The 12359-nt window shown below is 32.6% G+C and overlaps 1 protein-coding gene across 4 annotated transcripts in view; it reads right to left on the reverse strand.

The window, feature by feature from the left end:
* LOC143256831 (uncharacterized) overlaps positions 1-12359 on the reverse strand; it is a 45261-nt gene that overhangs the window by 20065 nt on the left and 12837 nt on the right. For 3 of the 4 annotated variants that reach the window (XR_013031566.1, XM_076514567.1, XM_076514564.1), the window contains exons 3-4: positions 11522-11596; positions 666-749 (exon numbers count right to left, since the gene is read on the reverse strand). Coding sequence is in view for 3 of the 4 variants with exons in the window: in XM_076514567.1 (XP_076370682.1) it covers positions 666-749; positions 11522-11596 (159 nt within the window). In the remaining variant the exon portion in view is untranslated. The remainder of the gene's footprint in view (positions 1-665; positions 750-11521; positions 11597-12359) is intronic. The other variant, XM_076514566.1, reaches the window with a different exon arrangement.

Consider the following 12359-nt stretch of genomic DNA (forward strand, 5'->3'; position numbering starts at 1 on the left):
GTCATCACTGAACAGTGAAACCACTGAAAATCAACCTAATATGTATATTGTTACACTTGATCCTCTTTAGGAAAAAATTGCATTTTTTACCTTTTTCTTCTTCTTTCTTGTTGATTTGCATTATAATTTAAAGCATAGTAAAATCTTTTTAGCTACCCTTTCCTACATTTTCAAAATATATCTACTTGAATTTCAAATTAAATAGAACAAAAGCAAAAAACAAAATATATACATTTATAAAATTACAATGTTTTATGATTTCAACAGTAGAAACAACCACTGGGAAGAAAATAATTTCAATACATCCATACATTAATTAATTTCATCCCTTCTCAGTATGGCTTACAGTAAATTTTAACTGTATAAACAGAAAAAAACAACAAAAAACTAATGAATGATGATAATTATCAACACTTTTAAAGTTCTCAAAACCATGCATAAAAAAGTAGTCTACACAAATATTGTATTTTTTATCAATATTTCATGTTCAATGAACCCTAACAAATTTATAAAAGGCCAAGGTTAACAATAATGAATCTGCAACACGTGTTTGACTTTTGTTCAAAAATTTTTGTACAAAAATTAATGGGAACTGGTTCAGGGTTCTTCAATAATTTAATAAATCATATTATGTTGTATTCTTCTATTCAAGGGACCTCACATACCCCGGAAAGAATGAGTTGGTGTGCTGAGGGGTCTTGAGGGTAAATAAAGTTGAGTTGAGTTGGGGCTATGGGAACTTGGAATACCTGGCGAAGATGGAAAAATTCAGTTAAAGTATATTTCAATTTCACATTTACACAGCCTAAGGTAACCTACACTTGTATACAAATCAGTATTAAGGGACTAAATGTCCTAATGAGTCAAATGCAGACGACAGATTTTCCTGTAATAATTTCTTTGACAAAGACAGGAAACAAGTCAATATTTTTTTTGTTCTTATCATATAAATTATCCACAAGTAATAACTATTCCAAAAACAACAATTATACACAGTTTTCAGAAAAACAAGAAATGAAGCATAGAGAGAGATTATGTTAAATTTGACAACATTAAAGCTTAGGTATTTTGTACTTTTACTCAACAAATATCATAATATAAAAATAGTAAGTAGTAGGATTCAATATGAGAGGTTAGTTTGACTAGTTACAAAATGCAGAAGTCAACTGATTTATACAATGGAAATAATCTGGTACATCCTTACAGTTTGCAAGAAAACTTCAAAATATTGCACTCACACCTCCCAAAATAGTAAATATCCAGGCACTGTAATATTTCATATGATTCAATGCATAGTTACATTACTCATAGTTATGTTACTCATTGCTCTACCTTATAAGCATTCTATAACTTCAATTGCATCTTCAGCTATATTTTAATTTTATCTAAAATCACCTGATGCATTTTTTGAAACTTGTTTTTTCCATAATAACGTTCTTGATAAATATAATACTTAAAATAAATATTTCTCCAAATACAAATTTAGTCAGCTCTCCTACAGAAAAATTCAAGTTGCACAGTTATGTCATTAACATTCTGACTTTCCATAAGAATAGTTTAAATTGAAAAACTAATTTCAAGTATAACAAGCACACTCTAGTTTTACCTTACACATAGATGACCATAAAAATGGAGAATTTTACAAATACATACAAAATTAGTAAAGCAGTAATAACATATTACACAAAATGTTCATATTCAACAGTTCAAACATCAGTAAAATCTCGATATGTAAATTCATTTTTCAATTTTTCTTGTGGCCCATATTTACATATACATTTTTATTTCTTCACCCTTCATCACCTCCAGTAATTTTATATCAATGTAGACTACCTATAAAACATTTTAAAATCTGTTTAACATACTATACTTCTCTGAGTACACTAAAATAAGAGCAACTGTAACAACTACCATAACACAGTTTATATTAAAGTTGTAAGGAATGGGTTATAGTTCTTGAAATTTGTTTTTGATTTGCCCATATTCCAATTATGAATGCATGCTACACTACACAAAGTATTAGGAAAGCAGAATCTCTGCTTGTTACAAACCTACCTACCTAAAGGATAAGAAGAATGTTGGACAGTAAATACCTAGACTGTCATATACATCATAAAAAACAAATAAGCAGTACAAGATAACTACCTGCTACAAATTCCATATAGCTTGAATAATAACCCTAGTCAACAAATGGAATTCAAAAATACAGAAGAGAGCAATATGGTATTAAATATAGTTTTACAATTTATTTATAATTCACCTACATACCAAAAATATATTCTAAAAGGTACTAGGAAGCCAATGATATTTTCAAATTGCAAATATGATAAGATATTCTTGAAATTTACCTCTAAGGTGTCAGTGCACATCTTGATAGACAAGATGGATCAGATACACAAGATAATTTATTAGTGTGGATGGGGCAAGATCAATGGTGTGAGAAATGTCTTTAAATAAAAATATCCTTTTTTAATCCATCTGAAATATTCTGCTCATGAATTAACAGCCTGAATACACTGACCAGTAAGGGCTCACAATATTGTAAGTTCTCCTGACCCATAATTTGTAACTCTTACCTTCCTCGTGTCTTACTGCATATGTCTGATATATATGTGTTCAGTCTCTCCAAGTCAAACACAATAATTCAGAAAATTTGTGGATATATATACACACACACACACACTTATTTAAATTTAATTATATTTAGTGCTGTGAAAATAACTGAAATATGTACAAAAATGGCTTTTTAAAAAAGTTTTAGCATAGTAGTGCAACTGCTATATAAATTTGACAAATTTATAAATGGTCGATAAGCAGTTTGGCATAAATTTTTCTTTTCCATCTTATGTTGATCATAGAACAAATATGAAATATCCATAATGAAGTTTTACTATATTCAAAATAGACAGAATACATCTTTACAACATGTTGGTTTTAAACAATGCAATGATATTTTTCTAACATATAAATAACAACTCTGAAAATATGACATAATCACAAGGTTCAATTTACATCAATACATAAAAGAAACCCCAAAAACTCAAACCCTTTAAACATAACCCCAAAGGGCAAAAATGACAAGTATGTATGAAACTTCTTAAATGGTCTGTATTACCTGTCAGTGTTGAACCAACCTCTTAGATAATGACACATAAATTAAATCTAGAATACAGTACTGTGATGTTAAACTTTTAAAATTCTAAAAAAGGAGAAACTGAAATAAATGTTTTGCAAGTTGACACCTTAAGAAAGTATGTTCTAAATTTTTTAATGGTCTTTATTACCTTAAGAGTTGAATATAAAATAGAGTATTGTGATTTTGTTAATATTTTCAAATTCTTTATAACAGAAAACTAAAACAACTTTTATCACTTGATACTTTTTCATGTTTGCTCCTGAAGAATAATTGTACAAGATTCAAAAGCACTCAGGTTATATGGTTTTTATTCATTTCTATCAAGACCTCTTGAGCCTGTGTTATTCTAACATCATGAATATCAATTTAGTTTTGTATTTAAGACGAAAATATTAAACATGCAGATTTATTGTATTTGGTACATTAGTGAACTTGTATAAAAATCTGACCCTATCTAAAGATACTTTTCAATTACTGCTATCTACAAATACTTTCATATGTATTTGGCTGTATCATTTTTGTTAATACATTTTATTACATAAATAAAAATTCAATACCAGTTTAAACGGAGGAATATTTCTGAAATTTCATTAATTTGATAACATACAAAACTGAGTTTATCACATAAATATGACATTTTAAAACTTGTTCATTACATTTGATTTTTCACTATGTTTTTACCACTTGAATTCAAAAGAACTGTTTGTAAATTAGCAGATATAAACCTGATCAGTGTCTCAGGTCCATCCACAAGAAATCCTGGAGAAAATACACAAGATATCTGAAAGATGTTATGTACTTAATACAGAGTAGAAATTAACATTTATTTACAATACTAAATAACAATATTTAAAACTGTTTGATGGAATGTAAAGTTCTGCATGTTAGATGGAATGGGGATTTTGCAAGGTTCAAATACACTATAGTAATAATCTTCTAAAATACGAACATTTTTAATAAACTAGAGACATAAAAAATTTGAAGTTGTATTCCAAAGTATTATGACTACTAAAAAACAATGATGTACAAATGCCATATTATACACGTTTTATTCATTACTGTAAGATAACTGATGTTTAGATTACCAATAAAATCAACAGGTTGAGAAAAACAAAATTGAAAATTTTGTTTTCAACAGATTAATAAATCAAAAACATACCACATACTGACAAGTTTTTCTTTTCAAACCTGCATGTGTTTAAACACTAAGCATATTTTAATGTGCCTTCTGACTAACACTTGAGTAACTGAAAATAAAACTTCAAATTTACCACATAGTCACGAGTTATGTAAAATAACTAATCTATTATTTACTTATTTACGAGTCCAAAAATGTATGATTCATACAAAATTTTAAGAAATGACACTCAACAAATCTTAGCCTTTTCAGTGCAATCACTATATGAGACATGGTAGTTGGTGAAAATACTGTCATTATATAATATATAGGTTTATTCCTCCTGTTACTCTTTGAATCCATAAAGATACCTTAACTAATTGCCATGCAGAGTGCCACTGCAAACAAAGTGCAACCAATGCTTTATATTTCACTGTACTGTGCTATACACAATCAGTGAGGAACTCTCTAAGGTTTACTAACCCAGCAACTAGGAACTGCTAGGCTCCACCTATGGTGGTGGTAGGGTTTTTAAATGATAGTCCATGGAAGGTAAAGTCTGGATTGGGCAATTTTAATACCACAAGTATACCACCACTGGTTTTGAAGAACATTCCATTTCAACAGTGAGCACTGATAGAGACAGGGTGGATGGTTTGAGTGCTTTCTGGTTACCCCTGATCAATACAAGTTTTGGGAAATAAGCATAACCTGGAAGACAACACCCATCAACTGGCATGATCCAATGAAGAAGAAGAAAAGAGGGTGTGAAGACTGAAGAACAATGATTGGAGGGAGTCAAAATCAACAGACGATGAGACAGCCAGATGATGAAGATAATAGGAAATAAGTGAAGTCATCCAAGTGCACACCCAAAGGATTTCATCCCATGCTTGGCAAAAGTGAGATATTAACAAGACATATGATGAAGCTGATGTGACTAAACATGGAAGAGCACATGAGCATTACTATCCAGGAGAGCACACATTAACCAACAAAGTTGGCAGATATACCCTGTAAGGGTAGAAGGTGAAAGATCCCTGTATAAAGAGGGGTCCCAAGGTAGAAGCAAACAATGACAGGAACTCCAAAAAGGAGATGTACATGCCAAGTAATATCAACCAGCCTGAACCAGCCACAGAAGATCATATATTGCTGAAAAGGTGAAGAAAAAAAGCCTTCAGAGAAATGAGTTATAAGGAGCAAGAAACTAATGACTTGTACAAAGCTGTTCCAGCATGTATAACTACAATAAGATCCCAATTATACAAGAGTAAGATAATGAGGTTTGTGAATATGAAGAAGGATATGAACAAAGTGGAGATGATAGGAAAAGAAAAACTTGGCAGTAATGGAAAAGGTAAAATATAGTTGATAAAGCCATCTGAAAACTAGTAATGGTAGAAAGTGGCAATGCATGATCAAATAACCATGTGAAAAAGGCCAAAACATGGACAACAATAGAACAGCCTAGAGGAAGGTAGTGACAGATGAACCAACTTTGAAAAATCCAAAACACTTTCATTGACAAAACAGACAGAGATGAGGGATGACAGAAATGGGATAAGTAATATGGCTACATGGTTAGAGTTTAGTCCTGTAGGCAATAGACCAGACAAATCTCTTATGTAAAGATGAAGAATCAACACTTCTGTGTGAAAGAGAGGGCCTAGATGCCAAGTGACAAAGCAGAGAAAACCAAGGTTGTCTCAAACAGAGTCACCACCAGTAGAACCTCACAAGGAGTGACATGTATCAAAGTAAGGGCATAAGAGTGAAGATGAAAAGGCAGTTAGGCCTACAAAAGCTAGTCTTCCGCTAGCCATTAGCCACATTGCCATTGACAAAAAGAAACAGCCTGTGGCTAAAAAATCTACTGTTGGTTTTGCCACAGTGGCAAAAAATAATTTTTCGGGCTTGGATGGTTTTCCTTTATTCTGCTCAAGTTTCGGTCTTAACAGCTTTCATGGTTTTTATCGCCATCCACATCATTAATGATGACAAATGGCCAGAGGCACCCCAGCAAGTTGAAGAAACAAGAAACGTCTTTAAAAACTACCACTGACTGTAATCTATATTTTCTTTATGTATGTATTTTTATGATTTCAGGGATATGACAACTAACAAATTAAATTTAAAAAAAAATTATTACTCAGCTGTGCTAATTTCTTTTATTTTCATTTCTTATGCTACATGTTTGATTCTGCCTGTGGTACACAAACAGTAATCAGAGAAAACCTGACTTTCATCAAACCAACATATGGTCTGTATAGTGGATATCCCAAGTTTCGTTTGACATGTGTTTGAGTTGAGATCATGACAACTCCTAGATCAGATAAAATGATGTCTAAACAGTTAGATACAAAGTTTTTTTCAAAAGAAGGTTGAAGTAACAACATCAACTGATGGTGGGAAATCCACTTCCAAAAGAAAAGACAGCTCTGAAGAAACTGAAGCTTGCAGCAGTGATCAGACTGTCAGTGTGAAAAAAATATATACCCACAATTTTCACAGAGTTGTTAAAGAAACTTGGTTTTCACAGTTTCCTTGGCTGGAACATTTTTTCCAACAAAATACATTTCATTGCAAATAATGCAGGGACAACAGGAAGATAAATATTTATGCTACCACTGGGAAAACTGTTACTAAGCTTAAAAAAGGACGGCTTGGTGAAACATGCACAGTCAGAAGATCATTGCAGTGCATTAGAATCACAAGTTTTGAAGAAGGACATGTCAACTGCTGCTGTGAATATGTATGTGGGGTGTAAAGGTAGCATTCAGACACAGATGGCCACATTAATTGTACAAGCAAAGAAAGCCATCCCAACTGTGAAGTTTCATTCCCTCCTTTCACTACAAGTATTCAATGTAAGAATATTCTTCATTCTAGTATTAATAGGATACTTTCTGTTTTCTATAGTATTTTCTTGAAACAAAAGGCAATTTAACAATTTTATAAAAGTGAAACATTTTGAAAATATCTATCAAACATTAAGTAGCTAGCCAACTCTTCCAAATATCTTTGTTTATTACTTTAATTGGTGGTCTTATTTCAAAATACAAGTCCTTATATATTTTTTAACAGAGACTGACCTCTCTAAAGAAACTACAGACTCAGTCACAAAGTGGAACAGAGAGCTTCATATACACCCACAACCAGTCTCTGGATGATATGTACAGTGCCCTAAATCATGTAGTTCAAAATGAAATGCAGGCAAACTTTCGGGCATTGCCTTTCCCAATTTTTGCTCTTGAAGCAGATGAAGCAACTGATGCAGGAAACACCTCTATACTGATAATTTATATCAAGTATCTTTCATCATTAGGTGAGGTTACAAGTCGATTCCTTGCTGTGCGTGAGCTGACCAAACACTGGGGCTGATTCTATCTACAACACAATACGTTCAGTCATGGCAGATTGAGGATTGTTTGATGTTGGCTTGGTTGAACTTGCAACTGATAGTGCAAATGTCATGGTGGGAATAAAAACAGGTGTTGCTACAAAATTTACGGAGGAATGCCCCTGTATAATGACAAGCCATTGTTTGGCACACAGATTACAGGTGGCAGCTGAAAAGGCAGCAAACCATGTGCCATACCTTGTGAAGTAGATTTCAGTTTTGAACCAGTTTGCAAAAAGCCTGAAATATTCTCCCAAGTTGTGTCGGGTTCTGGAAGAGAACAAAGCATTGTATGGAGAGAAAAGCAACAAAATCAAGCAAGTGTTCTTCACACAATGGCTCTCTTTTAATGATTCCGTCCAAGCACTACTCAAATGTATTGCATCTGTAATAAGCTGCCTGCAGGTTGTACCAATGGAACGTGGTACTCCAGGCCGAGCCTTGCTGCATGGTCTAGTCCAGCAAATGTCATGTTTCAGCTTTGTCATGATGACACATATTTTGGCTGATGCTGTTGGCATTGTTAGACTTTTGTCAAGATCTCTACAGAGAGCTCATTTATCTTATGATCAGGCTAAAGCAATTATTGATGAGTCAATTCGGTCAATTCAGTTGCTGGTAAACATCCCTGGTCCTTATACATGGACTGCACTGAAGGAACTCCTACAAGCTCCTGATGCCAGTGGTTACACTTCTTATAGAAGCCATGACATCAAAGATATTGGTAAACAATGTGAAAAGTACAGATCAGCTGCTGAGTCATTTGTTGAAGAGGTGGTCACAAGACTACAATTAGCATTCTCAGACACTAACATCATTCCATTTGTTCAATATTTAGCCCATGTCACAGTAGAGCAGTATCTGATGAGGATGATCTGAAGAAACTCATCCAGCACTTCTCTCCTTTCATCAATAAGGATGAGGCACTGACTGAATGGCTGCTACTAAAGAACATAATGGATCAGGAAGCTCACAAAAATATAAACATGAAGAGCTTCTACAAGGAATACATCCACCAGACCCATCAAACTTTTTCAAATCTGTCTCAGCTTGCAGCAACTGGATTAATAATTCCAGTTACATCTGTTGACTGTAAGCAAAATTAGCAGGTACAACAACATCAAAACAGATGCCAGGAGCAGTCTGTCTGTGGCCAAGACAGAAATGTTAATGAAGTTATCCATGGAGTCCATCCAAACCTTTAGATCATTTTAACTTCAACTCTGCATTCAAATACTGGGTCACTCACAAAGACAGACGTGGGTACCATTCCCTGTTGAAGAAATGTGCTTTGGAACCTCAGGTGTTAACTTCTACCACATCTGTTGAGAATGATTTGGCTGAAGAGCTGCCATTGGATTTATCTACTTACTAGTCATGCTACCATATTCTAGTTTTAAGTCATTTTTTTTGTTTCTGTGGTATTTTGAGAAAAGTATCTCTTTATTTTCCTCTTTATCATGTTTATTTTGTTTTGTTTGGTTTGTTTTTTTTGGCAGGGAAGATTGCTAGGGGAATAAAAAAATAGTACAAAACGTAATGTCTTATAGATTTTCACATAATTACAACTATTTTTTACTGGATGGAATTGATGCATATTAAAAGTCACGCACCACACAGTTTTTGGCAACCTAAAATTGTGGCTAAACAACTGTCACTGTGGCTAAGAGAGTTATTTTTCTAGTGAAAGCCCAGAAAAGGGATTGAGACTAATTCTGGCTAACAAATTGTGCACCAGGAATGAAGGATGAGGAACTGAAGACCAGGTAAGTTTGGTGTTCAGAAAAGTTGTGAAGGTATTGATGAAAGGTGTTTCCAAATAAGAGAAAACCAAATTGAAAGTCTGAGAATGAAGAGATCATTTCATGCTTAGAATCATGTCTTGCTAAGAGAGGTGATCCGTCACCACGAAGAGAACCCCTGACATATGACAAGTTACAAGACAAAACCATTGGAAATGTTCCCAAAAAAGAATGTCCAATGTATGGAAGCAGAGAGCCCTGAAATGCATATCTTCTAGACAGCTAACATAAAAAATGATCATGGAATTCTCAAAAAAGATACAAGATACTGCCAGGGGTGCAGCAAGGAGATGCCCACCCTACTACTGGTACAGTCAAATATATCAAATATTGGTTACGTATAAAAATAAAAAGTCTAGAAAGGCTTGACAAGCTACTGAAACCAAACAGCCTCTCACAGAATAACTTGGGTGTCAGAAAAGGAATCCTACCAAGAAGTTGCAAGGAAAAGCCAATTATCAATATGATAATGGAACCTCAGCCCAAATATGTAGACATGGCAGACAAATGTTCCCATGTCTTGACTGAAGTCAGAAGAAGCAAATGTAATATTAAAAGGAAGAGCACAGAATTGGAAGACTTGATCCTGATGACTGAAACAAAGAAAACATCTAAAGGACTATGGGATAGAAATGTGTAAAAGGGTGCTCTAAATGATGACTCTGGTCATCTACAATAAAAAACCATAGGAGAGAAGAAAAGCCTTCCATAAAGAATCAAGGATGACAAGTTGATAACTGGAACACAGTGGCTGGACTTCTTGGGAACCACAAACAGACAAGAGTAATAACTCAAAGTAGTAGTAAATACACTCTGACGTTCTTGGTTAAGAAGTCTGAGACTATCTTCAAGATAATGAAAATGAATGGGAAAAGAGGGAGGAGGAAAGAAAACAGTGAAAAGTAGAAGTGGGAGAGAAAGTAAAGAACATGAAAAGTAGCATTTTCAAAAGGCAAACTTAAAGACGTACAAAAAAAGGTTGGCTCAATTTATAAAAAGGGGTCTCATAACCAACAAAAACTTAACTTTATCCTATTAGTGAAAATGGTAATGAAAACACTAATTAATGTCGTTGATATATGATCAAACTCTTCAAAAAATCACCAAGGGGAGATCTTGGTGACAGCAGGGAACAACACATTTGTACTTTAATAACGTTATTATATAACTATAAAACAAAACATCTGCACAACACAGTTGAAAAACATCATATGTCATTAAAAACCATAACTATTGTGATAAAATGTTAGCTGTACGTATCTAGTGCTCAAAGTAAACACCTAAGAACTAAAGACGGCAAATTATTAGTCATTAGGAATGTCCCTAAATGACCTCATAAATAACTAGATTTTCATAATGAACTGTTTCCTATTTCTCACATGCTAAACTTTAATACATTTGCACATTTAAGGGAAGGCAAGAAATTAATTTTATGGAAGTATTCAAGTTTTGGCACAATATCAGCATGAACACAACATATGTAAGGAAACTTATCTGTCAACAAGACAGTAGTTAACAGAAACCAACATATATATATGGAAAGTGTAAACTATGAGAATGTTTTTCAGTGTTTGATGTTACAAGATGGTTTGGTAAGGAAGGATACAGAAGATACAGTCAACAGTCAATAACTTTTCTGAGTTTGAAACTTATTTGTTTAATTTTTGTAACTATAAATACAAAATCCTTTTCAGGAAAATATTAAAAGCACTATAATAGTGATAAAAATTTGCTCTTTTGTAATTTATCTTCTTATTAAATGAAGTTGTCAAGTTTTTAAACAAAAAACTATTGATATACACAGATTTTGTAACATTATTACTTCCATTAAAAATAAGATATGCATCCAAATCATTTTAAAATGTTTATAAAAACAAAAGGCAAACCTATTAAACAAAATTACCAATTTATCAATGTATGAAAGCACACAAAACTAAGTTCCATAGAATTGAGTAAGAAAAGAAGTTGGATAAATAAATTACACATATTATAAATTCTTAAGTAACATAACAATTAACTGCTAATATATATATATATATATATATATATATCAAAAGACTAACCTGGTCTGATGTACGAGTGGTTATCTTTGTATTCTGTAAGGGTTGAAGGAACTACACTATTCATCTGTAATTGTTCTGTGTGTTTGAAAAATATTATATTGATGTACTACACAACATTTCAATTTTTCCTTAAAGTAATACAAGTAATATACTTGTAGCTACCTAAACAAATATCAGTAATTCCAGTATGGGTTATTCAATTAAAAAAAAAAATTTTCCTTGTGACTTATAATTAAAACAATAACAAATGTTCCTGTTCTTTGACAAACACTTATTTTATGCAATTTTAAAGTGTAACAAAATGAATTATCACAATTTACATTTTATTCAAAAATCACATTTTCAAGTGGCTTATGGTTGTTAGTTAACCTATCTGAAAACATACTTCAAAGTGTAACCATTTATTTACAGATGGCTTATTTAGGAGAGAGAAGTTTTACCACTTGAAAACAATTCAACTGGTTGCACATACATTTTAAACTGTGGAAACAAAATCATGACACTTTACATGAAAATTAAATTAATTTTATGAGCTGAGATAATGTCATGAGATATAAATAATTTAAAATACTGAGCAGTTAAATCACTTGACACATTTATGCAGCATAACAATTATACTATATTTGTAATTTAAAACTCTGCTAAAAACAGTCTTATTAAGAATCACCCATCTTTAACACATAATGTAATTTTAATTAATCATTTTTCAAATAATGATAAATCTGTAGCTACTAAGTTACATGCTATAAGGGCTATAGAATTATATCTAATTTAAAATAAAATAGACGCAACAATACAAAATAAACATTTTAATGGTGCTTCCATGGGCCAGGCATCC

The sequence above is a fragment of the Tachypleus tridentatus genome, chromosome 7 (genome assembly GCF_004210375.1).
Source record: "Tachypleus tridentatus isolate NWPU-2018 chromosome 7, ASM421037v1, whole genome shotgun sequence".
Lineage (NCBI taxonomy): Eukaryota > Metazoa > Arthropoda > Merostomata > Xiphosura > Limulidae > Tachypleus > Tachypleus tridentatus.